The following is a 25,524-nucleotide window of genomic DNA, read 5'->3' on the forward strand; positions in this document are numbered from 1 at the left end:
ATGGTCACTAAATGTTGAGTGCAGGTGTTCAGCTTCACAAACGCAGCTTTTAAGCTCTGAAAAGGGCCAACAGGTCAACTTTTATCTACCCCCCCCCCCCTTAGGCCTTTCAGCCCCCCTCCACTCTTTGTCCCTGTAGATGTTTTCTACTTGTTGGGCGTGACGGTTCAGCAGCTTGTGGAAAGCCGAGGCCGAGGCCGCGTAATTAGAGCTATTGAGCTGCTGGAATTGGCACAATTAGGGTCGGCATGAATGATTGCAAGCAGCAGCAAGTTGATGGGGGTGCAAGACAGTGTGGAGATTATTTAATGAGGTAAAAACAGAAAACCATCTGGAATTTTTGCTTTGCTGGATGCTAACGTTTTTGGGGGATGTAGTGAATTGGTAAGAAGGTCACAGCACGGGGGCCTGGAGCGCAGAGATGTTACTGTTACGTGAAGATGAATGTAGGCCAACCTGAAGGAATGTTAACGAGATCACCGTAAGTGATCCCCCCCTCACTGTCCGCCGCCCATAGAGATTGAAGTTTTGTGGTTGTGGGCAAAGCAACACTTGTGGCTGAAAACAAAGTGCGGCGTGGGATGGGTCGAGGGAGGAGCGGGTGTGAACTATTGCACCAGCCTGCGTCAGCACACGGGCCTGCACCTGCACCGGGCTATTCACCGCCGTGTTTACACACTGTCAGCCACAATTAAAAGCCCCCGCGGGGTGGACGAGGGTCGCCCCCTGCGCCCATACCGGGCCCTTGTGGATGCCCGATTGAGCGTAGTGCTCGGCTGATTCAATTAACAGCTCCGTCTCGGCATGGGACCGCCGGGGTGGGTAAAAGGAAGGCGGTTTGGCGAAGGAGGGGTTTGTTGCTGTTTGGAGAAAGGGTCAAAAGGGGGGGGGGGGGGGATTTGTTGAGTGTCCAGAAAAGCTTTCTGTTGGCAAAGCAAAGCTGGAAATGTGAACTGGGGGCAAGCAGAGGTCTCGCTCTTCACAGGACCAGCCAGGTCCACAGACAACGCTGGATGCCATTTTGGCATCTTCACGCTTGAGAATACCCTTTCCCAACCTATGAGCACGTACAGTATTTCATTGGAAAAAAATCAAAAGTATTCATCTATGTGCTCAAAACGTGAATGATACATCTCTTCTCCTCAATTGACCAGTTGCTGGTTGTGAGACACTTCATTTGTTCTGTTAAAAATAAAAAAAAGTACCTGCGGTGCGATCCAAAATACTTTTTAAGCTCTCGAGCCAAATAAACAGAGCTATTTTAATGTCTCTTTTATTTATTTCTATGTATATATAAAAAAAAAATCCCCTGTGCCGCACTGCTGCGTTTTCTATGTGGAACCTCTCTGTGTTTATGTCACACGATAGCCGACGTTTAAACAACAATCAGTTAAAAATGTCCTTGATGGCCGACCCTGACATGTTTGCTCTTCAACCGCAAAAGAGGAGCAGACTTCTGCTAAGCTGGATCGGCACCCAATTGAACAAAATCCCCCAAGAAAAAAATTTGTGCAGTCATAATAATCTTAATTCTGTCAGATTGTTCTATTTCAGATGGTACTCATTTGCATTTGGAATAGAATACACAACAGATAAATATAACATTAAACCAAAATGTGAACTTGAACATTGAAAATATGCATTAAAAAATAAAAAATTCCAATATTGAACGTTTTTTTTTTTTTTTTTTTTTTTAATGTCCACCAACGTTGCAAACTCATGAACCGGACTGCTGAAATCAGAAGAGGGGCGTGGCTTCTAACCAAACCCGTCGCCTCCCATTGGTGGAACAGAAACGTCAATCACTCACCAGGCTCCATCTTTCAAAGAAAGTAGGCAATGAAAAGTGCGCGCCGCCGGCGATGAGAGAAAGTCAACCTGCGGAGAGCAGCAACTCGACACACGCAAGTGCGGTGGCGGCCACGGTCGTCCCACGCCTGTCACTATTATGTGACTGCTGCCACGAAGAAGTCCTAGACGATATTTTCGAGCCCGCTGCTGCCATGTTGTCTTCCCGTATTGTTGTTGTTTTTGTGGCGGCGACGTGTTGGTGTCACCTCATGGTGCCCCTCCTGCTCGTGTGCTACCTGCCCCACGTCCACGCCAGCCACAACAAGCCGGCTAACAGGGTGAGTCGCACTACATCAAATTTGACAGCATTCGAAATTGTTTCAATATCTTTATTTCATCCTACTACGTCCACTGAGACTGTATCTACAAAAAATACATTTCTAGATTTAATGAGTACAGTGGACCCCCGCATACTCGCGTTTCGGCACCCGCGGATTTACGTCGTCTTTTCTGCCAATCATTTTTGCTTTAGTAAACATCCACCAAAGACCTAAATAATCAAACCAGAGTTGCCCAAGACTTTTTTTTCCCCCTGCTCATTCCCATAAAAAAATGTAATTGATGACATTTGACGTCATTGTCGCTTTAAGTATTAATATTGAGATTAGACATTGTGTTTTTGCCTTCTGAACAATCCGCATGTTCATGCGTTTCGATGTAATTGTTGTGGTCAACTGTCATACTTGGTCACACACTGGAGCAATTTCACAACACATGTCCAAAAGAGTCGCTTGTGTAACTCCGTCTGGATCTGCCGGCCTCCAAACGTAATAATAATGACCATTATATGATAATAAAGGTACAGGTTGGCTGATTAAGTGGCGGTCGGCGAATGAGAGGAAAAGCTATTTTAGGGCTCTTGAGGCATTTGAATGCATCGTTTGCCTCCTGGATGGATTCCCAAATAAAAGTGAAAGGCAACACTCCTCTCCTGTGATGCAATCGATGCCCGGAATTTCCCCCCGTAGCGGGATAACGGGAAGTTTAAGAAAGCCAAATGTGGTTTATTACTTGCTCGTTGCAGAGTGACTAATAGTCAGAGCTGTAAAGCGACAGGAAAGTATAAAGAAGTGCAAATCAACGGGAAAAAGGATGATGTTTTATTGGCGCTGAGGTAAAACAGGTGTGTGGATGCAGGTACACCTCGGGCGCGGTACCGCACGTTGGCATTTTTAAAGAAAGCGTGAAATGATGCCGTTAAATTTTAACATTGGTCATTGTCAATACAAATGTAAAAAGTGGTCAACAGCTTCACAATTCAAATTATTTGAACGTCTAAATTCCTCAAAATGCCAGCGGATCGTTTTATCCCGACAGAGGCGCGCGCTCCAAAGCACACACACGCACACACACACACACACACACACACACACACACACACTTTTTCTTTTTTTTTTTTTTACGAGCCAAAACCTCTCATTAGGAATGCCGGGGCTCTCCTTTTTGAAGGGCTTTTACGGGCCATTGACAGATGTCCTGGACGCCGACTCCATCAGCGGCCAATCACACATGAGTTCACCCTCGGAAAATGCCTTTTCATGCTCAATTGTCTGCCGTTCCAATCAGGATAATGAAAGCCAGATCTGACATTTGCCTCTCTCCTGTTAGCTGGAAGCTTCTCCAGTCAGCCTCTGCTCGTTTCTAATATGTCTGAATTATTGCTTTGATTGTAACATAAAAAAAAAGGAAAATCTTTTTTCCCCATTTTTGCGGTTTCAGTGGCTGATTGGCGACAGAGACAACCACTGCGGCTTGGCGTGCACGCGACCGCAGGCCAAGCCAGTGTGCGGCTCGGATGGACGGAGCTACGACAACGGATGCGAGCTGCAGAGAGCACGCTGCAAAGACAAGACGCTGACGCTGGCGCACCGCGGCCGCTGTCGAGGTGAGCGCACCACCTGGGAGTTACCTCAAAGGTGCCAGGTCAAAGCCTCCTGGCCACAGGAGGGCAGTCATGTGCTATGTTTCACGTTTTTGACTATCAGGAAAAAACTGGGTGAAAGTTGAGCAGTCAGCGGTGGCGCTTCCACCTACGCCGCCATCTGTGGCCAGACACGCTTTGCAAACAGGTAAGTAGGTATTTTAATAAATAGAATTTTTGAAAAACTAAAAAAAAAAAAGAGCCATGAACAATATACAGATTGGATTTTGGCCTGAGACAAAAAGCGCGTTTCTTCTCCAAATAAAAATTCTCCCCTTTCAGACTTGAGCAAGAGAAATTCTAATCATTTTTTTCACACTCTTGTTAGCTTGGACAAAAAAGAAGAAGAAAAAAAAAGCAAAGTGAATGAGAAGATGTCTTTCATTTTCCGCCTCTTAGCTGGCGTGTAATTTTTCACAGACCTCCATCATTCACTCGCTCAGTTCAGCAGCACAGATTGATCGGCGCTGAGTAAAAAGGTCGCAACTCGGCCTCTGCTCACCCGCCCCTCTCCCTTCTCGGTGACCTGTAGGAAAACAGCACCTCTCACCAGATCCATTTTTGGTCAAGTGGTGTCGTCTTTCCCGACGCTAATAGGCACTTTTTGTTCCATAAAATCAAGCGTGCGTGAAGGAAAGCTGGGCAAAGATCACACGTTCTCGCAGATGCTCCGCCACGGCTCTGTTTTGTTGCAGCTCGAATCAGAACCGGCAGCTTCCCGGTCCTCGGCGGTTGGATCTTGCTACTTTTAAACTTAATGCAACCGAACAGAAAGTGGGAACAAAACCAAAAGATGACCGACCAAACTAAATGGTAACAAAACAGAAAGTAGAAAACTACCAAAATAAAACCCTAAGTCGCCAAGGTGATGAAGATGTCAAATGGGTTTAGTGGCTTCAATCTTTTGTTTTTTTTCTTAAATGGCTTTGTACAGCTGTACGTAAAGTTGTCCGATTCTGTTTGGTTCTAGATGAGGGTCAGTCAAAGTGTCGCGTGGAGAGAAGCCAAGCTTTGGAGCAAGCCCGGAGACCCCAAGAGTCCATGTTTGTTCCAGAGTGCAACGAGGATGGCTCGTTTGCACAGGTCTGCGACGATGATGACGATAACGCCGGAACCAAAAGATTGTTTTGCGATCATGGCTTTGTGCGCAGGTGCAGTGTCACACGCTGACGAGCTACTGCTGGTGCGTCACCACCGACGGAAAGCCAGTGAGCGGTTCCTCGGTACACAACAGAACTCCCGTGTGTTCAGGTACTGCCCTTTTTTTATTTTTATTTGCAGGATTAAATCTTAATAAAAATTCCCATGTAAATTTTACAGCTTTCCCAAATTTTTTATTATATTTCTATCATATATTAATATTGATTTTAGTAAATGAATAATTTTCAGAGCAATAAAGTGAAATAGCAAATTAGAATTTTCCCCAAATTTTAAGGCTGTGTTACTAACTTGGCTGCCATGCTCTGCCCCGCATTCTCGTCAAAATGGCTTTTTGCGGGCAATCTGCTCTTGGCTGGCTGCAAAGAAGTCACGACGCATGTATTTTGTGGATAAATGTTTTTTTTCTCTGTGAGATAAACAAGCTTCCTGATCCCATTGCCCAGACATAAAGGAGATTGTTGGCACATGGAGGACAACAGCCAGTACTTGCCAGAAATTCCAACTGTAATGCAGCTTTCGCCCTTATTGCGCAGCCTTCTTCTTCTTAAGCCTATTTCAGGAATCTCGATGACCAGTTTCCATTTATTTTTTAGATACTGTCTTTGCGGTGTCCCGTGACAGATATGAATGATTGTTGTGTAATGTCGGAAAACAAAATGGTGCTTATAGTTCCTTTAGTGTCACCATGGGGACTCTCTCAGAAGGTTCACGGACAAGTTTCCTTCCCAGCCAGTAGTTGACCGAAAATTGTTTGCGGCCTCTTTGAATGATTTTCCTCGTGTCTTTTCATCCATTTTGGAGGGGGGGGCGTGTGTGTGTGTTTTTTGAAGAATATGGCCGATTGTTGTCCCGTAAAGGGCGATTTGGAAGGGAAAGTGCAGCGGCGAGCGTTTTTCTATTTGTTTTCCTCCGGCCAGCGTTCGCTGACACGCACGCAGGTCATGTGACAGGCTTCAATGGTGTGTCGTATACATTCGCAGGAAACTTCCATGAGTTTTTGGGAAGTCACGCTGGGACGAGCGCATTGACAGGTAGTACAGCATCCCATCCAAATCGAGACTGCTCATCGTTTTGTTTTGTTTTTTCCTTCTTTTTATTCTGCTCTTTGCATCCCAAAAGCATGTTGCCACCTGCATGTCTGGGATCACAAACGCTTTACTTGTTTTTCCGGTGAGAAGATGGCTTTGATTTTCAGCCTTTTAGCTGGCGTGTAATTTTTTATTATTATTTTTTTTTGTAATCTCGAGGGTTTCACTGTCTGCACTTTAGCGAAAATTCTGAAAACACACCTCCCCTAAAAAAATTTTTGTTTGCTCGTCGTGGCTCATTTGAGCTCGGATCAATCTATCCAGACCGCAAAAGAACTCCAAATACTCGTTGATTATTCGCAGGCCCGCAATCGTCGTCACTGCTGTTTTCTGCTTTGTAGACATTTGTGTTTTTAATCTGCAGGGTCCGTGACCGACAGACCGCCCGGGCCGGCAAACTCGGGTCGAAAAGGTGAGTTGAGCTCAACAATTGTTTTCTTTATCATCAGCTGTGGCCCAAAGAAAATTATTACAAAAAAATCGAACTAATTGCATCAATTCATCTGCTCATTGGTTTGTTTGATTGAAGGACCAAACATTTTTCTTCCAAAATATCTCCAATGTATCAACTGCGGGTTGTCTGTGCTTTGCTTATGACTGAATTGCTTCCTAAAGGAATGTTCCAGATGCTCCAAAGCTGCACGTGGGTGAGTATTTCCCGCGGGGGGGGGCGTTTAACGTTACGTAAGACGCACCTCGTCGCATTCGTTTTGTGACCTTGATTTTTTTATTTTATTTTCTCCCAGCTCAGATTTCAACAAACAGCTTCAAACCAATCGATCATTGCCCCCAATTAAAAGCATGTTCAATTTATTGTCAATGACGTCTTTATTTGTCGCGCAACAAGACACATCAAAAGAAAACGTCAAAACAAAATGAAACACACTTGTGAAAAACCACAATGTCATCATGATTCTACCAGACCGCCATGACATTTTTTAATTTCCAGTGGGTGGTCTTTACTTGACGCATCCCGCCCCTTAATGGGAGCTGTGTGTGTGGGGGGGTCCTTCTAATGTAAGTGTGTGTGTGTGCTTCGTGGACTTTGCAAAAAAAGAAAGATTGTGTCGGTGTGGGCCTATTTGATGTTTCATTATGTGTGAGAGTGTGCGGGACATCTCCAACATGTGGGTGGTCGCGCTTTGTTCTACTGTTCTTCTTGTGCATTTGTGTGTGTGTGTGTGTGTGTGTCTACGTTTTTGTATCCACCTTTGCCGGGCCGTGTGCAAATCCCAACCATTCAACACTTGTGGAGAGTAGATTGTATTAACCTCAATAATGGTAGTCTCTTTCCGTTTCTTTCTCACCCTCAATCCAGACGACGGCTCAAAGCCGACGCCCACCATGGAGACCCTCGTCCCGGCCGAAGGCGATGGTAAGGGTACTCAGGTTTTGGAATTTACACAAGTACTCAACTCAAGGGTTTTGGGATTAGAAGAAATATTTGAGGCAGGTGTTAAGGACACTCACGGAAACCTGAAACCCTTTTGACAATCTAAGTCAGGATAATAAGGCATCATTTTTTTTGGGTATAATTTTTATGTAAAAATTAGAAAAAAATAATCACAGTGTGTAATATCTTTAGGATTTTTTTTTTTTAATTGAGTATGGTTGCCGTCGGTAACGTGACAACCATCTGTCATTGCAGAGATAACCGCCCCCACGCTTTGGATCAAGCAGTTGGTCTACAAGGAGAACAAGCAGAACAGCTCCTCATCCAGGAAGCAAGGTGAGACTGCGAAAGACCAACTTGCAGTGTTTCCTTGTCATTTAACTGCTTGCTCTGAAAGAATTTTGCTGTGATTATGGCACAGCTGAAAGCCATTGGGGAGGCGGGCAGGCGGGCGGACAGCAGAGGGGCTGGCCGGGGGTTAACTCCGGCAAAGAGGCTTTCAGGATGAAGGGAATCAGACAAGGAGGAGGAGGAAAGGTTAGGCCTGAATCAGGATATGGACCGGAGTTTAAAAAAATCCACTTGGCTCGGCGCCCGGAGGAGTGAAAGGCATAAAATAGGGCCAGCCTGTTCTCAGCGCATCATCTTTTGTCCACTACGGCCAAATTGTTCCATGCTTAAAGCTTGTCGAGTTGTTTTATTCCTGTCGAGTGAAGAGAAGGAACACAACCAATACAAAAAAAAAAAAAACATCGGTATAACGCTAGATTGAATTACACTTTCTTTTTCCATTCGCAAAAGTCATTTTCTTACGGGAATCCCACTCCTTGGCGCCAGTGTCACGTCGCTATATCAAACATGAGAGAACTTTAGCCAGGACCAGGATGACAAACAGACTCATTGCTGACATTGTCCGCCTACGTTACAAGATGGAAATGTTAAACTTTCCACAGCGACAGGAAAACCCTAAGTGACCTCGAGCTGTCGCTAATTAGCGCCGTCACAGTTAGCGACGTACTGCTGTTAGGAAACTCGTCACTAAAATCTCAAACATTTTGAAAGAATCTCTGACCTTGGTGAAAACACGTTTTTTTGCTTGTTTGAAATTGTTGCGCATGACTTAGAAACATGCTGATGAACAACACAAGGTGTCGTCCTGATGCCAAAAACATGAAGCTTTGAAGATAGGACGCGTGACTCAATGGGAAAACAAAAAACAAAACAAAAAAAAAACATGAAGCTGCATCACTGTTATGACATCTTCAAGGAAACGAAGCAGAAAAGTTTGTGCTAAATCTCCTTTAATTGCACACGCCGAGACCACCGACGCTGCAGTGTGAATAATCAGCTCCATATTTTGTTAGCAAGACCATCTTGAAAAAGGAAAGGCTCTAAACAGTTGCAGCTTAACATTCTGGAAAATACTCCGCCATGTTGTTGACTCTTTTCCAGACTACTCTATGCTTGCACTGAGTTTGTTTGTCATGCTTCTAGAGAAAGTTCCCTCTTGCGACCAGGAGCGACAGAGCGCCTTGGACGAGGCCCGGCAGAACCCCCGCGAGGCCGTCTTCATCCCCGACTGCGGGCCCGCCGGCCTCTACAAGGCCGTCCAGTGCCACCAGTCCACCGGCTACTGTTGGTGCGTGCTGGTCGACACCGGACGACCCATTCCGGGAACCTCCACCAGGTATTGCGTCACGTGGTGAGATAGAATTCAAGTACTACTTTGGTCCAAATGAAGCTCCTCAATTCACTTCAAAATAGCCAGAAGATGGCGCCAAAGTAACACGGCAGGTTTTTGCCAATCCCGACAGACGTCTTGCCGCTCTGTCCCAGTCTTGTGTATCTGGTCTCAACAGGTACCAGACGCCAGAATGTGACAGCGCCGCACGTTCTCGCAGCTCCGACGCCGAAGATTTGTTCCAGGGCCGAGACCTGACAGGTTTTTTTTCCCTACTGCAATCAACGTTAACCTAAAGCAGTGCTTCTCAAACTTTTCAGACCAAACACCACGTGAAAAATTGGTTTGTCCCTGTAGCTACCACTATCATGATCAACATTAAAATACAGTATTATTCTCCAAAACCACACTAATTAGATATGAAAGGTAATTTTTTTTTTGTCAGGTTGCCCTGAAGGAAAAAAGGTGGAATTCATTACCAGCCTGTTAGACGCCCTGACCACAGACATGGTACAAGCCATAAACTCGCCAGCCCCCTCCGGTGGTGGGAGGTAGGTAACGACAGTCTAAAATCCTGAATACATTTAATGGGCTATCAAATCATACTGCTAGTCAAAGTTATTTATGTAGCACAATGTTTTTCACAGGCGTTACAGAAACAAAGACAAAGCTAAAAAAATTAAAAAAACGTATTTTACTGACAGGTTCGTGGAGCCGGACCCCAGCCACACGCTAGAGGAGCGAGTGGTGCACTGGTATTTTGCCCAGCTTGACGCCAACGGCAGCCAGGACGTGGGCAAGAAGGAGCTCAAGCCCTTCAAGAGGTACCTGAAGAAGAAGGCCAAGCCCAAGAAGTGCGCCCGCAAGTTCACCGACTACTGTGACCTGAACAAGGACAAAACCATCTCGCTGCACGAGCTCAAGGGCTGCCTCGGAGTCGCCAAGGACGGTACGAAAAGAAATGTTTCAGTTACGTAAACATCGTATCTTATCGGGCCATTGCTGGAGGCAATCAAATTTCCAAAGTAGGTGCAGAAAAACTGTCATGTTGACACAGACATGTGACTTATTTGTTTATTCCTTTCACAGGTGGTTCCACAGCAAGCAGCAACTACGGGACAAGGCAAGGGACAAATGTGTTCAGTAAGAGCCACTAATCCTACTACTTTGACTAATATGTCTCTGCTTGGACACTAGTTCATAGTTTAGGTTTTAACCTGATTAATATGCACATTAATCCTTACTGCCATGTATTCATGTTTAGACACCAAGAGTCATCTCCATATGTCAAAATTGCCTTTTCGAATTCCACAAACCCAACTTCAAGACCTCCTCTGCACCTGCACACATGCGGCCATCTTGAATTTCCCGCACCTTTATCAGTTAACGAGTCCCGTTGTGTTCGGCCATGCCTGGATAATTCTAAACGGCCCGTATCGTTTTTAGGTCGCTGTGACATTTGCACTCCATGTCGCAATGTTGGGTTGCTGTTTTATTGACTGGGCTTATTAAGAGCATGTGGCGGCAAAGCACTACATATCCGCGTAATGGGCAGGGGGGGGGGGGTCTTGAAAGGCTGAGTGGTCCCAGGGCGGCCATTTTCTCCGCGCAGCTTTCTGCCGAATCAGCAGGCAAGCTGTTAATATGGCTCCCTTGGTCCCTCAAATGAACATGACCGCATTTTATTTGAGTTGGGAGATTTGGCTTCGCGAGATCCTTTCGCAAGCGGCTGTTGCCTAAGCCGGTGATTCCCGACCATCGTGTGTGTGTGGTAAAAGTGACTCGCTTATAAATAGTCTCCATCGGAAGGTTCTTTTGAAGAGCGTCGATTTCAACAACAAACAATCCGATGATATGATCAAGCTTGATCTATATGCTTTTCAAGTGTCGCACTTGGATTTGTTTTGGATCGTTTACTTAGTGAATGTAAACTCCGAAGGCAAAATGTACAGCAACAGGACTCGCTTACAAACAAACGGGATTGAGAATGTTAAGTCTTTAGTCAACAGTAACTAAAGGGTGCCGATCACACAGTAGTTCCTTTGCAATATCATTTTATCTACAAACCTTCGGGTTGGTTACATACCGTTCCCGTAAAACAGGTTCATGGATGTTTATTACTAATTTGATTCTCAGTAAGTACACGCCTTGTTTGTTTTAGGTGAATGTGTTCAAACCCGGCTCATAAGATGTCAATGTTTTTAGAAAATGCACTATTTATGCTCTGGTAATCAGGCCGCTTTACATTTTACATGCCAGATAAGCTTAAAAGAAGACAAAACTTTTTAGAGATCATGACATAATCCGTGAAGGCACAATTTGCAAAGCAATTTTTGCACACATTCAACAGACTCCAAATTTACACCACATACAGTGATTTAGAAATGCATATAAATTGTATTTGTAGTCAAATAACTATTATTTATAGTCACTAGTCAAATAAAATTGTATATGGGCCCTAAATGGGGAATTGGGTAATTAACCTGAAGCGTATGCAGATCCGAGCCAGAGCTGCGGGGTCGTTAGTCATGTGACTCAAGTCGGCCGGCCCTTACGCGTTTTGGCGAACAAAACCATACTTAACATGTCAAACGTCTAAAAACGAGCGGCCCTCGTAAATAGTTGGCCGTAATATTTTATTTCCACGTGGATAAAAAGTATACTCCGACGCGCTGGAGATTTACGGCCCACTCGAGAGTTTTTGAAAGCTAAATCCAGAAGCTACCACGAGAGCACCTGCATTAAAGCTGTCACAAAGCGGGCCCACAAACACAAGCTTGCACATAACGACAAAAGTTCCGTAACATGTAATGCCACGCGTTAATGTGGCCATCTGTGAGCAATCCATTATGGAAAAAAAATAAATAAATACTTTCAATAAACTCATCCTCTGTCACCCAGTAAAAATGAACGTCTGTAGCCGTCAACGGCAGTGAAGGAGGTTTTGAGGGAAGGCCGTCTTGGAAGTTGCTTTGTCGTTATTCATAGGCCAAAGCGGTGTTACTGAGTGAGCGCTACGTTGCGCGCTAGCGATTAATAGCGACATGCGTGTCTTTGCGTTCTATGATTGCAGTAGGTCGTCTGGTGTGAGAGGAGAACGTTCCAGGAGCCGAGACGAGAGCAGAGGGCACAGAAGGAAGGCATCAACTCGCTCGCTCGACGGCGAAAAAAAGAAAGTCGGATCGGAGAGAAAATAACTTCCTGACTCGTTACGTACAGACACACACACACACACGCACGCACGCTCGCGCAAAAACAGAAGAAAACAAAGCAGCGCCAAAATATTTGCACTTTCTCCTCCCTTTGTTCGACATGTTTGCATTTTGGGGTTTGTTTGTGGTTTTGAAGTAAGTGAAAAGGTGTTTCTCCAAGAATGAGAAGACAAATTGTCACAGAAGTGGAGCCTGTGCATAAAGTTAGCAGGCTAAAATGCACATTGCTCTCAACGAGGGCTGGGCATCGATGTGTAGAATCGGGTCTTGAAGCGGGAGGGGGGGGGGCTGTTGAGTAATAGAACATTCCGACTTGAAATTTCTCCAAATGTCATGGATTGCCCATCCCTACGACAATAGCAACGGCGAAGGAATGTTTGTTGTACATATGAACGTGCGCAACGAATTGGAATGAAACTGTGACTGCCCAAGTTGAATTCATCAGCACGGAATTTGAGCTGTATGGATCCCCTTGCACTGTAAAGAGGGTTGCCACATACATTTCTGGAAACTTTTCAGGAAATGGGAAATTCAAATGATAACATTTGAAAATATTTGCCGTCGAGAGGCGAAAAATTCAATTTGAAGTTAAACAAGGTCTCGAATCAATTGTCGATTGTGATCGTCGATTCATTTTTTTTTTTTTTTTGTAATTGTTGCACCTCTACTCAAATATATTTTCTCCAAATAGACCTAAATAATTCCATAAATGAATTCCCATGGAAAGTTTCCAACTTTAAAAATGGTCAAATTTTTGCAACACTAACTGTAAGCAACTTTTCTAGAAACATTAGTGGCAGTGTGATTATCTGACGGGGCGGAGTTTGCACGGAGTAACGATTCACTTGGCCTTTGGGCTGATTTTTTTTTCGCTGGGTCACTTGGTAACGTTAGTCTGTGCTACTCGGCCCTCAAGTGCAACCCAACATTTGCGCAAATTTTGTCTGCACTCGATGATCAGTTGTTGTTTTTTTTGCTAACTTTTGAAGAAAACTCAAGTTTGTGCCAACCTAAAATAACAATAAAAAATCATACGTATGTATTCTGAGTATTTAATTATGATATGAATATTTTAACTGCCCTTTGACCCTGCCCCTCCCGCCACAAATGCACTTAACCGTCAAGAAGATTAGCAATGCGAGTAAATGAGCACTAAAATGGAATTTTATGTTTACATGCCTCAGTCCATTGATATTGGCAATGCCTTACTCTGGTTAATCCTGCTTTCTGTACACAACATGTGACGTTATACAAATCGCAATCTGTAAGATAAATATTTGAATCTCGTGAGAAACTTCAAAAGTCAACACAATGATTTTGTTTTGCGCAATACTTTGTGTTCACAATTTAGACGACTTGTGTATGGTTACGTTTAAAAGAGTACTCTTTACAAATGTTGTTATTCGGAAGAAGAAGAAAAAAAACACGTACGCCATTTTGTGGCTTTGCCCAGACTCTAAAAACAAAGCATCAAATTTAGTAGGTTTGTCCATTACGAGTAGACCCACAAAAAAAGAGGCCATCTTCACTTCCTGCCCTTCGTCTTTGTGAACCTTTTATTGTTTGAAGTTGACATGCAATTAAAAGGTGCACTCTCCCAATCAACGCTAATAGCTTCCATGCGTCAAGCAAAAAAAAAAAAACGACAAAGACACTCTGTTTTCGATGCCATGTACAGATGAGACCGATAATGGCGGCGCGTGTTGGGTTGAGCTTGTATCGCCGATGAAATTGGAGCCACGAGGCAGCTGCGGTACATCTGGCTCATCACATGTAGCACATTGGACTCGCGGTGTGAAGTTCAAACGACTTTTGTAATGACCATTTCACAGGTGGCGACTGGAATTGGGGCTCGTGACCCCGTGTCACTTTTATTTATCTGGCGCCGATTCATTGCAGAAGTTTGAGGGGAACGCACTCGTGCCGTATCGTTGCTGTTCGGCGGAATCCCCCTTTTTCTCCAAAATGAGCAATTTTCAATAAAAATAACTAAATCGCATCTTGTTTGAGTTACTAAACCGCATCGTTCAAGTTGTGTACCAACATCAAAGCCCCAAAATTATGCTCAATAATTTATTATGCCAAAAAAATGACATTTTTGAATTTTTATATTGAATATTTTTACCTGCTATCATTATTTTTTTTGCGGTTTTTCCAAAATGGTTTATATTTTCAAAGTCAGCTGGGATAGGCTCGCATGTGCATTGAAACACTTAAAAGCTCATGACACGCCATGAGGAGTAATTGGAACGGGCCATTAACGCCGGTTGGGGGGGGGGTCAGGGTCGGTGAGAACCTGCCGAGGGGTCAAGGGGTCGCCTTGGCCTGGGGGAGGTCAAAGTTCATATTCCAGACACGCATCAGCTGCGCCGACAGAGCTGATGGGTGGAGGTTACGACGTTCTTTACACTTTGAAATACTTTGACTACAATGCATTAGCATTAGCCGCGAATGTGTTGAGCCCGTTTTTGCTGACCTTGGCATTTTCATTTCCTAGAAAGACAAAGTCATTAACAATTCCATCCAGTCGACACGGTCGCGTGTACGCAACAAAACCAAAACGAACACACGTCTCGTACGGCCCGAGGGTTTTGGGATCAGTCACTTAAGGTCGTCCAAAGTTACAGCAGGACAAGTAAACTGATCCCGGGTCAGCCCCTAAAACATGGACCGGTTCAGCTGTTACACGGAAAGCTTCCCAGGGGGGCCCGCGGCTGTTATTTTATCAGGCTAGCCACAAATTCAGCGACTGTGTGTGAGTTCATCAGTAGACAAACTGGTCTGGTAGGTGTGTGTTTTTTGTATATTTGTGTGTGTGTGTGTGTGTGTGTGCACAATTCCAGGGTTGGAGTGCTCGGCCAAGAACACACTTGCACTTGAATCGCACAGGATGAGGATGGCATCGCATCAGAGGTCGTAAATGATTGAGCGTTTACGTGGGCCAAAATCGTTTTCCGTTGTGATTACCTTGGACGAGTTTTATTCAGAAGCTCTGGTGAGTGTCGACATTGAATTTTTATCTGGTTGATTGATGGAGTCATTTTTCCGGATTGGGTTTTAAGACTAGGTTAAAATTTCAGGTCAGATTCAAGGTTAGGTGTTCGGGATTGGTTACAAAACTGGGTTTGTGGTTTTTAAGACAATGTTAAGGTTTCAATTTGGAACTTTAGGTTCGGGTTTTAGGATTGGGTTTGTGTTTCATGTTCTGTTTGGAATTCTTGTTTGGGGTTTCAAGCTTGGGTTGAGGTTTCAGATCAGGCTTAGGCTTTCTCGATACCGTCTGCTTGCGAAGGATTTGAATGGTGACCTTGTTGGTTTGTTCCTCAACAGGAAATAAATGATCAGCTGTCGAGAGACGAGCCTCACCTGAAGCTGACAAATGGCCATGCAGGAGGTTTGTCTTGTGGTCTTCTTCACCCTCCAAACACGTGCGAGCAGAATGCAGTCAATGTGTTAGCACCGTGTGAAAATACTTGACTGCACCTTTAACCTCCAAGATGATCCTTACTGCCTTGTCCTTTGTGACTATGTACATACCAGGGGCCATCATTTTAAACCCTAACTCCATCTTGGAGGCCTTGAAATTGAAACTAAATCATTTCGCCGTCTGTTCCAGTGCCACCTGACGGCTTTACTCCTGATCTCGGTGCTGGGGGCGATTCTGGGCTCACTGCAGGTGGGCTACCACACGGGAAATGTCAACGCGCCCGCAAAGGTAAGACCGACCCACTAATTAATGAAAAGGATTTAGCAGGCAAAAACAATCGTGTTTTTGTTTTACAGATCATGGAAGAGTTCTTCAACCAGACCTGGAAGGACCGATATAATGAAACCTTGTCAGAGCAGAGCCTCACCCTGCTGTGGTCCCTCTCCGTCAGCATCAAGGACTTTGGATCCCTACTGGGCTGCTTGGGGGTCAAATATTTGGCAGACTCTTTTGGACGGTGAGGATGCTGGCGAAGAAATGCCGAGCGTGTCTGAAATCCTCATCTCGGCTCCTTCAGGCGTAACTCCATCTTGATTGTCAACTGCCTGTCGCTGGTGGGGGTATCCCTGATGGTGGTGTCCAAAGCCATTGAATCCTTTGAGGCTCTGATCCTGGGCAGGCTGCTTTTCGGACTCTTCTGCGGCTTAGTGATGAGCCTCAATCCGCTCTACGTCCAGGAAGTGTCGCCCACCGTGATGAGGGGCGCTTTCGCCACCCTCAACCAGGTGTCCTTCGCCTCGGGGATCCTGCTGGGGATGGTGAGGATCACGCTAGCGCAGCGCTGCTGGATAGACTCGAGGACTTTTACTGGGCTCGTTACAGGTGTCGGGACTGGAGACCATGTTGGGCACAGAGGAACTTTGGACCGTGATGCTGTCCTTGTCCTTGATCCCGGCGGTGTTGCAGTACCTCATCCTGCCTTTCTGTCCTGAGAGCCCTCGATTCCTGCTCCTCAACAAGGGGCAGGAGAACAAGGCCGACGCTGGTGGGGCAATATTAACTTTTAGTCCTAACTCCAAAGCCCAACCCTGTCTTGGGTACATCCCAAAAAGTTCTTTCCCCCCCCCCCCCCCCCTGATTCCAATGTGACCGTCCCTGCAGCCCTGCTTAGACTGCGAGGAAGTCCCGAGCCGGTGCTGGCCGAGCTGGAGGAAATGAAAGCCGAGGCCGCGCACACTCGGGCGTCCGTCGGAGTCTTGGAGTTTTTCCAGAAGCGAAGCTACAGGCAGCCAATCATCATCGTCCTCTGCATCAACCTGGCCAGCCAGCTGTCAGGATTCAACGCGGTAACCATGACAACAAGGCACCCTGGTTTGAAAGCGTCATTTGAAACACTAACTGGAAACTCGGTCTTGCAGATCATCAACTACTCCACCAGGATGTTCTATCCTTATTTCGAGGAGGCCAAGTACCTGACTCTCGGTGTGGGGGCCGTCAACGTGATCTTCACTTTAGTGGCCGTGAGTCCCCGTTGTTACATCGAAACAGTCGGCGTAATGGTATCAAGTCACTTTTGAACCTTCTTTCCAATTTCAGTTCTTTCTGATGGAAAAAGCCGGAAGGAGGCGACTTCTCCTGATCGGCTTCATTATCATCGGCGTGTGCAACCTCCTCCTGACTGTCGTAGATTCTGTGGTGGTAAGTTTCACTCTCGCTTTGATGAGGAAAATGCTAGCTTGATTAATATATCAATCAATTAATTAATTAATCAATGAATGAAGCAAGATAGCTGCTAGCTAGCGTCATTTGCTGGATGTCTCACAACCTTCTTAACTTCTTCTTAAATCTTTTTTGTCCTCCTATGTGCAGCAAATGGTGCCCGCGCTGGGGATCCTGCAGGTCCTGGTGGTGTTCTGCCTGATCTCGGCGTACGAGCTCGGGCCGGGCCCCATCTCTTGGTTCATCGCGGGCGAACTGTTCGACCAGCGCGGCAGGTCCATCGCCATGGCCTTCGCCAGCATGCTCAACTGGGGAGGGAAATTCCTCCTGGCGCTTCTCTTTCCTCCAGTACTGGTGAGTTTCCAGTCCACTTTCCAACTGGGTCGGAGTTCTTGTCTTTTTTTTGCCACTTCCACGTCCATCTCTTGCATGCAGAAAGTCATCGGCGGCTACTCTTACCTCCTCTTCATGGTCATGGCTCTGATTGGCTTTGTCTTTACCTGGTTCCGAGTTCCCGAGACCAAGGGTCGCACGTTCGACGAAATTGCAGAGGAGTTCCGGGGCGCAGAAAACCTTCCTTTGCACGATAAGAACGGATTCAACACCTTCAGCTAAGCGGCTCACTCACCACTTGTTATTTTTTTAGCCAACCATCCAAAAATGTAGTTGCACTGAGGAACTCATCAAAGACTCAAAAACTTTTACCTGGAACTTTGGGTCTCCATTATCTCAATAGCGTGCACAGATCTACTGGATGGAAATGAAATGTTTAAAATGCCATTCAAGCTTTATTTGGGAAGTGATGAAATGTTTTGAATATTTAAAAGACAAAAGCGATGTGGGGGATGAATCCTTTATTGTATTTTAAAGTATTGATGAAGGAGAAATGTAACCAAATAAAGAGACGCACACTCAAGCGTCACAAGTAGAACCTGACTAATATGGAATTGTTGGGGCCAGTGTTGAGACAACTCTTTAAAAACATTCAACTGAATTGGCACGTAATTCTTTTGCACACCACTAGAGGGAGCCCCTATTTCACTTTGAGAGAAAAAAAAAACTGCTTTAGAATAACAGGGGGCGCCAAATATCAGTCAGGAAGCAAAGAAGCATTTTGGGTACTGTTACTGTAGCTAAATGGAAATCTGTCACACCTTTTCTGGTAATCCAGCTGAATCTTGCAGGCCAAGTGGAGCTCTCACGTTTCAACGAACATGATCGCGACAGTGCTTGTCCTCATCCTGCTGCAGACGAGAGGTAAGAAATCATGAACGAGTGGGAGAAAAGCCACATGGACACGTTTTGTTTCTTTTGATCTCACAGCCTCAGCATCTGGGTTCATGGTCCACCAAACGCCGCCAGTCATCCTCAAGACACTGGGGGAAGACACCAATGAAATGAGCTGCTCTCACAGCATCACATATTACGATGTCATTCTCTGGTACAAACAAAATCGAGATGGCACCATGGAGTTCTTGGGCTTAATCTCTAACAGCTTTTCCGTGGCCGAGGATCATTTGAAAGGGAAGGTGCAGTTTACCGGAGATGGCCGCCAACAGTCCAAGTTGACCATCAACAGCTTGACCTTGAAGGACACTGCGGTGTATTTCTGCGCAGTTAGCACGGTGCTGCAGATTGGGCCTTCAGCCGTCACAAAACAGGCAAACCTCATTTATCTGGGTTAGATATCAAAACCAACACCTGCGCCACCCGGCTTGGATGGTGACATCATGAGCCCTCGCATGAGTTTCACAAGGCAAAACGTCATCCAAACATCGACACAAAAACACAACTAAGTCAATCAAATCGGTAGTTGATAGAATATACATTTGTTGAATAGTTCAAAAGTAAAAGAAATAGACTGCATTGCCCACTAATTGGATTGTTTTGTAAAACTAAATAGCTTAACCTTTAGCCCATTATCTTAAGGCTAATGCTAACGGCAACAATTACCTTCTACGATTTGTGGTCGTGTTAATATTTGCAGCCATCTAGTGGGCAATGGAGGAAATGTGCCTCGACGCTCACAGGCTTTTGCAGGAGATTGGCTGTTGTGCTGAGGCGCCACCTATTGGATTTATTTGTTCATGACACAGCAAACATAAGACTTATTCTTGATTTCATACTAAACTATGTCAATGCTAAATCCCGCAAATATTGATTTAGTTTTAGAAAGCGTTCAATGGCAGTATTATTGAGGTGTTTTAAAAAAAAAAAAAACAGCAGGAACTAAACAATTAAGCAGTATCATATTAGAAGGGCTGATGTCGTGTTTTTCAAACAGAAATCTGAATTACTGTTGGGAAGCTAAACTTGATGATTAAAATATTTAATGAGACAACTCTAATTTGCCCTGTGAAAACCTTAGCAAGCAAATCCCTTAAAATATTCATCGTAGAGAAATACAAACTCTCAGATGGCTTGAAATTAAAACTGAATACACATAAATATGAAATTATGTTTTACTCAAACAGTAGACCCAGATAGTTATTAATAATTTGTTATATCACAGTGTTGATGTCTATAAGAATGTCAAAGAGCAGTAACTTGACTTCTCACCCAATTTAAAAAAAACTTTTGACCTTATGGCTTCAAAGAGATTTTAGCAGTTTAAAGTCAAGTCATATCAAGTTGATTCCAGATTTGTGGCTCTTTCTCATGTTTTTGTAATTCCATGTATATACAGAAATGATTCACCCGTTCAGACATTTTATCTGGCAAAATACTTTATGCACCATCATTTGGCTAATAAGAACTGTCCTCTTAAATCGGTCAGAAAATGAAAACAAAAAAAAAGTGAAGGTTTGACGAGCATTTATTCAGACGTTTTCAAACAACAATAGTGATGGAATGAATGAGGTAAATGCCCATTTTTTCCTTGATAACTCAACGCATGGAATGACAGACTTTGCATTGTCTAACATCTCAGTGAAACCTTTGAAAAAAGCCAAATTGACAGCGCAGCGTCGACGTCAATACCGTCAACACTGAGTCATCCTTTCATTGAGGGACGTCAACACTCGTCGAACTTTTTGACGCTCGGTTTAGTGCACGTCATAAAAGAGCAACGTTATTCATCGCAAGCTACCTTCATTTGTGCATGTTGAGCAAATGTGATGCAATACCCAACTATAATCTCAAAAGAAAATACGATAAATCAATATCTTGCAGTATAAAAGTGGTTTTTAACGGAGTAGTGTAATCGTCGCGTCACCTTTCTACGCAACACTGGATGGATCGACGTATTCACCAGCAGACGGACGCATTGAAACCGGACCATCATGGCCGCCGTGGCTGCTCATCATTGACGGCAGCAGATGAAACCGGACCACCTCATTCGCCATTATGGCCCCGAGGGCAGCTTTCAAACCGGACCAACATGGCCGCCGTGGCCTTCTATTCTACACGGAAATAGTGAAACTAACATTAGGAAACTTGCTATACCAGCTGTAGTGCTTGCCAAATGTAATAATAATAATAATATCCCATTAAACATGTTTTGATGAACATTTCCTCTAATTTGACTAATATTAACCAGAATGTACTACAGAAATTAAGAGCTGATGAGCAAGGCAAATTTGATAATTGTTTTAATGTGATGTATGTTTTTAATATTTCAGTCTATCGACCACACAAATATGTCAATAACTGTAAATGTTAAGTTACTCCAAAAACCAGAGAGGCTAACAACTAGCCACTAGCTAACTGTCATGCCAAATTCATTTTTAACTGCCAAATTGTCAAACAAACAAAGACAAAGCAAGCTTTTTTAGAAGATTAATGGTGCACTGACTTCCTAGTCAGCTTGGAGCTATAATATAATAAAATTCAAATAGGAAATCTTTAAACCTAAAGGTTGGGTGACATAACAAAGGGCTTTGATGGCTTTTAAGAGGCTCGGTTTGTCCTGCCACTTTAGTGGGTGGATCATCGACATCCACGCCATCTCGCCAAGCGAGTCCAGAAAGAGTTTCATCCGCTCCTCGAGTTCGGGGAGGAAACTTGATGAGAGTTCGGCCGGTGAGTACCTACCTCAGCAACTTCAATGTTACACTCCAAATTCGATCACAAGTACCAATTTATTTTTTTTAATGCATTTCAAATATTTTTATACAGCTTCTTCATTGGAACTCATGAGTAGTACTGAATATGACTTGTGATGTAGTGGTTCATATTTCACATTTTTATACAGCTGGTGTGGGCTCAATTCCTGTTCACGTCATATGGCCATACTCTATCCTATCCTCAGATGTTTCCTGGCATTGGTAGTGGAGTGGTTCCAGATTTGGTACTGTAGTGGTTTCAAATTTGTATCGAGATTAGTTATGTACCATACATTTCATTTGAATGTAGGCCGATTCCCCTCTAACATGCATATTGGAGATCCTCACCCCAAAGTTTGCTCGATTTTTATTTGGGTGATCTTTTCAATTTTTTTTGTCCAAAACAGCTGGAACATTCAATGTCAGTATTATTCAAAAAAATAAGGAAAGATATGCTTGTTTAAGCCTGAACCTTTTATTTACCAAATACTATGATGTAATGTATAATTTACATTTTTGTTTGGTAGAATTTGAAGTTGCTGAGGTGGACGCTTAGAAGACTGCAAGTCAAAGTGGTATGTAAGTTAACAACTTTTAACTGGTTACATGTGTTCATATTCATAGAAGACCAAGACATTTATGTCTAAATTGATTTTTTGTAATACAGATACACATATCAATTGTTTGAAAAATGAGAAGAAAAAAAATGCAAAATTGAGGGAGTACAAAATAACAATTATTATTATAGCCCTAATATGTATTTTGTTCTTGTTTTTATTTATTTTTATTTTCTTGCCTGCAATTTATGATCATGATTGTGCGGCCAATGTTTTGTCCCAGGAGATTTTAGGCAGTCCGGAGTGAACAGCATGGAGCATTTTCAGACGCTGCCCAATGACGAAGACGTCAAGTGGGACAAGCTGCTGGACAACATTTTGAAGTCGGCCGACGCCATCCTGTGGGGCTCCACGGCCGCCAGCGTCCCACCGCCACCGGAGCCGCCGCAGCCTCCACCGCTGCCGCCGCCTCCGCCGCTCCTGCCACTGCTGCCAGCATCCCCTAAAGAAGAAGCCCATCCTCTGCCCGTCACGATTGCAGCGAGCGAGCCCAAAGGAGCCATGGAGTTGCTGCCCCTGGCGGGTGGTCAAGATCACCTGGAGTTGCTGATGGAGGGGAGCCCCCCGGATATGGACGATGACCTCTCCAACGTTCTGGATGACTTTTGGTTGCCCGACTACCTGGGTGGCCAACCGGGTCCTATCAACATCCATGACCAGGTAACCAACAGACACCTGGCATCAAAACCCTCCTGCATTTGTTAAGTAGCCCAAAAAGTTGGCTAGTCGCTTCCGATCCAATTTGGGTTCATTTTGATCCAACTTATTTCAGAGTGTGCACACTTAAAACTGTTGGGTCAAAAAAACCAAACAAACAAACAGCAAAATAAATAAATTTGGGTCGCAAATTGGACTGACTCCATTTGGGTCAATTTGACCCAACTAAAAATTGGGTTGTTGCGGTTGTCGGCCCAATTTCGAACCCAAATTAAGTTAAAGTGTGATAGTAAAAACAAAACTAGAATACATTTTAAAAAAGTTAAAATATTTACCCCTCCTATGTTAGACATTTAAACTTATTAAAACACATGTAAAATAAAGAATAATACACTTTTCTTAAACATTGTAATCACAATCCAGGACAGAAATACTCAAACAATAAGCATAAAATGTGTCGAAAATAGTGCACGGTATGCCGTGATGCCTACGCGTGAGCTGTGGCCGACAGCAGCTGCTGCTTGAGTATCATCATTGTCATTTGTTTTACCGTTGGATAGAATACTCGGCGAAGAGGGTAGTAAAGCAACGCGAAAGGGGCTTCTCACGATTGCCGGGTAGACATTGCTCCCTTGCAAAGTTTCTCGTGCTTGTGCCTGTGTGTGTTTTCTCCCCAGGACGACGACGTCATGGTGATGCCAGCGCACGAAACCGTGAACCAGCCTCTTCTTGGAAGGCTGTGAGTAACAAAACATGAAGATCATTTTCAATGGTCAGATGTGTTAAAAGGTCGATAGTGAGGTCACGATTCGCACATAGCAGCAGATTGGAATTTAGCGGCCGTGAGCCGCTTTGCATCTGCCGCTAATTTGTGTTGTGATTCCCGTTTGCTCTTTTGCATGGAACTGGTGCAGGATTGATTTCCGCTCAGAAGAGGCGCAGATGTATGTGGAACCCATGATTTGTTTGTTGGAAACCTCGACCACATTGGCCCTCTTTTTCACAGGGCCTTTTAATCTTGATATGCAAATGAGCTAACTTGTTTTTGCCATAATGCGCGTGTAGTAACGGCGAAATGATGTGCGGGGCGTCCTCGTCGTCTGACTCACTTGAAGTTCCAACAGCCTCACCGACCATGTAAGTAGATTAAAAAAGAACTTCCACAAGGCTCTTACTTAGCACTTGCGTTTGTGTAGGAGTTCCAAAAGCCAAAGCTACAGCCACAGCCAGCAGGAAGCCAATCGGCCCTACATCAAGAAGCCACCCAACGCCTTCATGCTGTTCCGCAAAGAGCAGAGTCCCAACGTGGTCGCCCAGTTCAACATCACCAACTCAGCGGCGGTCAATAAAATCCTGGGAAAAATGGTAAAGTAGCCTATCGCACAGCACGTAAGGGGCTTGACCTCTTTGATTTCCGCAGTGGAAGTCGCTGCCCAAAAAGCTGCAAGCCAAGTATTACCAACAAGCCGAAGAACACAAGATCCTCCACAGCCTGCAACATCCCGACTGGTCCTGCACTGAGAACTATGTAAGAAGACATCATACACAGGAACATGCTTTTTTTCTTTTTTTAAATACAAAATTAATCTCTGAGCAGAAGTGATGGATGAGTACATTGTTTTTATGTTATTTAACAGCGCTCAACCTGTTTTTTTCTTTCGACTTTTGTGTGCGTCAGGGCAAAAAGAGGAAGCGCGATCGCAGCAGGCATTGCTCCAACGGCCCGAGTAAGTCATGTGACGTCATCCGCTGCCATCACACGAGGTACACATACAAATGGGTGTTGTGACGACCCCCCACCCCCCTTCCCCCCCATCTCATGCAAAGAGTCACTGGAGGACGTCGCCCCGGTGGCCGACCAGTGCTGCGGCGCAATGGGCCACGCCCCCGGCGAGGACACCCTGTGCCGTCACTACCACAAGAGCGTCGTGGGGGAGACGCACACGTACGCGCACACGCGTGGCTGCTGACACGCCCACAGATCGGGTTCACAGTACCCTTTGAAGATTTCAATTTGATTTCCCCGGAAAAACATGTAAATGTAAATTCAAGATGAAAATAGTACAGTAAACTCCCTCCATCAAGGTGTCCCGCTATTTCAGATTTTTTTTTTTTTAACTCTGCTCCAACGTTCGTTTATAAGAAATGTAATACCAATGTTGACCACAGGGTAGCGCTAAACCTGTGAATTTAAGTCAACATGTCAAAGGTAATGAAGTACTTGAGCACCGTTTTTATTGAATTTTATCTCCCTGTGATCCTGCATTTTATGCCTACAAAAAAGTGCCAGTTGCAGGCTGATTTTTTTGCTTTTTTTTATTTTAAATTTTCATCTCTGACATGATTATTGATGCATATTGTGAGAAGTCTGTTTGGAAAAAAAAATGACTTTGTTTACTGTAAACATGGAATCAGTACATCATTACAGTTTGTGCAATATTTTAGTGTCATCCATTACACTTGTTCTCAATATATTTTCTGTATTTGTAGTTTTAACGTGACCTTCAAATAATAAATGCCGTAAATGCTACAAAAGCATGTCCAGAGAGAGACGCTCTTTCTATGTTGGCGGATGTCACATCGCAACGGTGGACTTGTGGATGATTTGCACCTGTTCCCCATAATTAGGTTTTAGACTTAAGGTTACTTAACCCTAACCTACCCACCACATAGCTCCGCCCCTGCAGCAGACCTGGCATCACACTGCGTCATGCTGCAGAAAAGCAGGCATTTCCAGATGCCATCTTGCAGCGT

The 25,524-nt window shown here is 44.4% G+C and overlaps 3 protein-coding genes across 7 annotated transcripts; all 3 read left to right on the forward strand.

Annotated features, from left to right (window-relative positions):
- The first annotated feature begins 1,827 nt into the window (after positions 1-1,827).
- On the forward strand, positions 1,828-13,345 carry smoc1 (SPARC related modular calcium binding 1). Of its 5 annotated transcripts, none has more exons than XM_085932479.1 (15): positions 1,828-2,129; positions 3,571-3,736; positions 3,837-3,920; positions 4,743-4,855; positions 4,924-5,023; positions 5,914-5,964; positions 6,386-6,433; positions 7,307-7,396; positions 7,670-7,750; positions 8,909-9,101; positions 9,274-9,356; positions 9,541-9,646; positions 9,800-10,044; positions 10,185-10,238; positions 12,169-13,345. In XM_085932479.1, exons 1-15 carry the CDS (start codon positions 1,863-1,865, stop codon positions 12,183-12,185), a joined length of 1,698 nt encoding a protein of 565 aa, XP_085788605.1. In that variant the 5' UTR covers positions 1,828-1,862; the 3' UTR covers positions 12,186-13,345. The 5 variants fall into 5 exon arrangements, with proteins under 5 accessions (XP_085788605.1, XP_085788600.1, XP_085788601.1 ...); XM_085932474.1 differs by having other exon boundaries at positions 10,185-10,218; XM_085932475.1 differs by having other exon boundaries at positions 7,340-7,396; positions 10,185-10,218.
- A 1,903-nt stretch (positions 13,346-15,248) lies between these two features.
- Positions 15,249-18,399, forward strand: slc2a1c (solute carrier family 2 member 1c). The gene is made up of 11 exons (XM_085932052.1): positions 15,249-15,302; positions 15,638-15,701; positions 15,924-16,022; positions 16,091-16,251; positions 16,312-16,552; positions 16,617-16,779; positions 16,896-17,080; positions 17,153-17,254; positions 17,331-17,432; positions 17,604-17,807; positions 17,889-18,399. The coding sequence occupies exons 2-11, from the start codon at positions 15,687-15,689 to the stop codon at positions 18,066-18,068; spliced, it is 1,452 nt and encodes a 483-aa protein (XP_085788178.1). The 5' UTR covers positions 15,249-15,302; positions 15,638-15,686; the 3' UTR covers positions 18,069-18,399.
- Positions 18,400-20,580: 2,181 nt separating this feature from the next.
- LOC147045096 (uncharacterized) lies at positions 20,581-25,308 on the forward strand. Its single transcript, XM_085931228.1, has 10 exons — positions 20,581-21,473; positions 22,024-22,071; positions 22,337-22,773; positions 23,448-23,509; positions 23,685-23,714; positions 23,836-23,907; positions 23,967-24,135; positions 24,191-24,298; positions 24,449-24,497; positions 24,598-25,308. The coding sequence occupies exons 3-10, from the start codon at positions 22,366-22,368 to the stop codon at positions 24,738-24,740; spliced, it is 1,041 nt and encodes a 346-aa protein (XP_085787354.1). The 5' UTR covers positions 20,581-21,473; positions 22,024-22,071; positions 22,337-22,365; the 3' UTR covers positions 24,741-25,308.
- The last annotated feature ends 216 nt before the right edge of the window (positions 25,309-25,524 follow it).

This window comes from Syngnathus leptorhynchus, chromosome 15, assembly GCF_054491065.1.
Source record: "Syngnathus leptorhynchus isolate UIUO chromosome 15, UIUO_Slep, whole genome shotgun sequence".
NCBI classification, from domain to species: Eukaryota; Metazoa; Chordata; class Actinopteri; order Syngnathiformes; family Syngnathidae; genus Syngnathus; species Syngnathus leptorhynchus.

Coding starts and splice junctions, on each gene's coding strand:
- smoc1 (XM_085932474.1), top strand. CDS start 1,863: ATGAGAGAAAGTCAACCTGCGGAGAGCAGCAACTCGACACACGCAAGT. Junction 3,921..4,742: donor CAGACACGCTTTGCAAACAG/GTAAGTAGGTAT, acceptor GTTTGGTTCTAG/ATGAGGGTCAGTCAAAGTGT. Junction 10,219..12,168: donor AGCAGCAACTACGGGACAAG/GCAAGGGACAAA, acceptor CTATGATTGCAG/TAGGTCGTCTGGTGTGAGAG.
- slc2a1c (XM_085932052.1), top strand. Junction 16,023..16,090: donor ATGTCAACGCGCCCGCAAAG/GTAAGACCGACC, acceptor TTTGTTTTACAG/ATCATGGAAGAGTTCTTCAA. Junction 17,081..17,152: donor AGCTGTCAGGATTCAACGCG/GTAACCATGACA, acceptor TCGGTCTTGCAG/ATCATCAACTACTCCACCAG.
- LOC147045096 (XM_085931228.1), top strand. CDS start 22,366: ATGGAGCATTTTCAGACGCTGCCCAATGACGAAGACGTCAAGTGGGAC. Junction 22,774..23,447: donor CTATCAACATCCATGACCAG/GTAACCAACAGA, acceptor TTTTCTCCCCAG/GACGACGACGTCATGGTGAT. Junction 24,136..24,190: donor ATAAAATCCTGGGAAAAATG/GTAAAGTAGCCT, acceptor TGATTTCCGCAG/TGGAAGTCGCTGCCCAAAAA.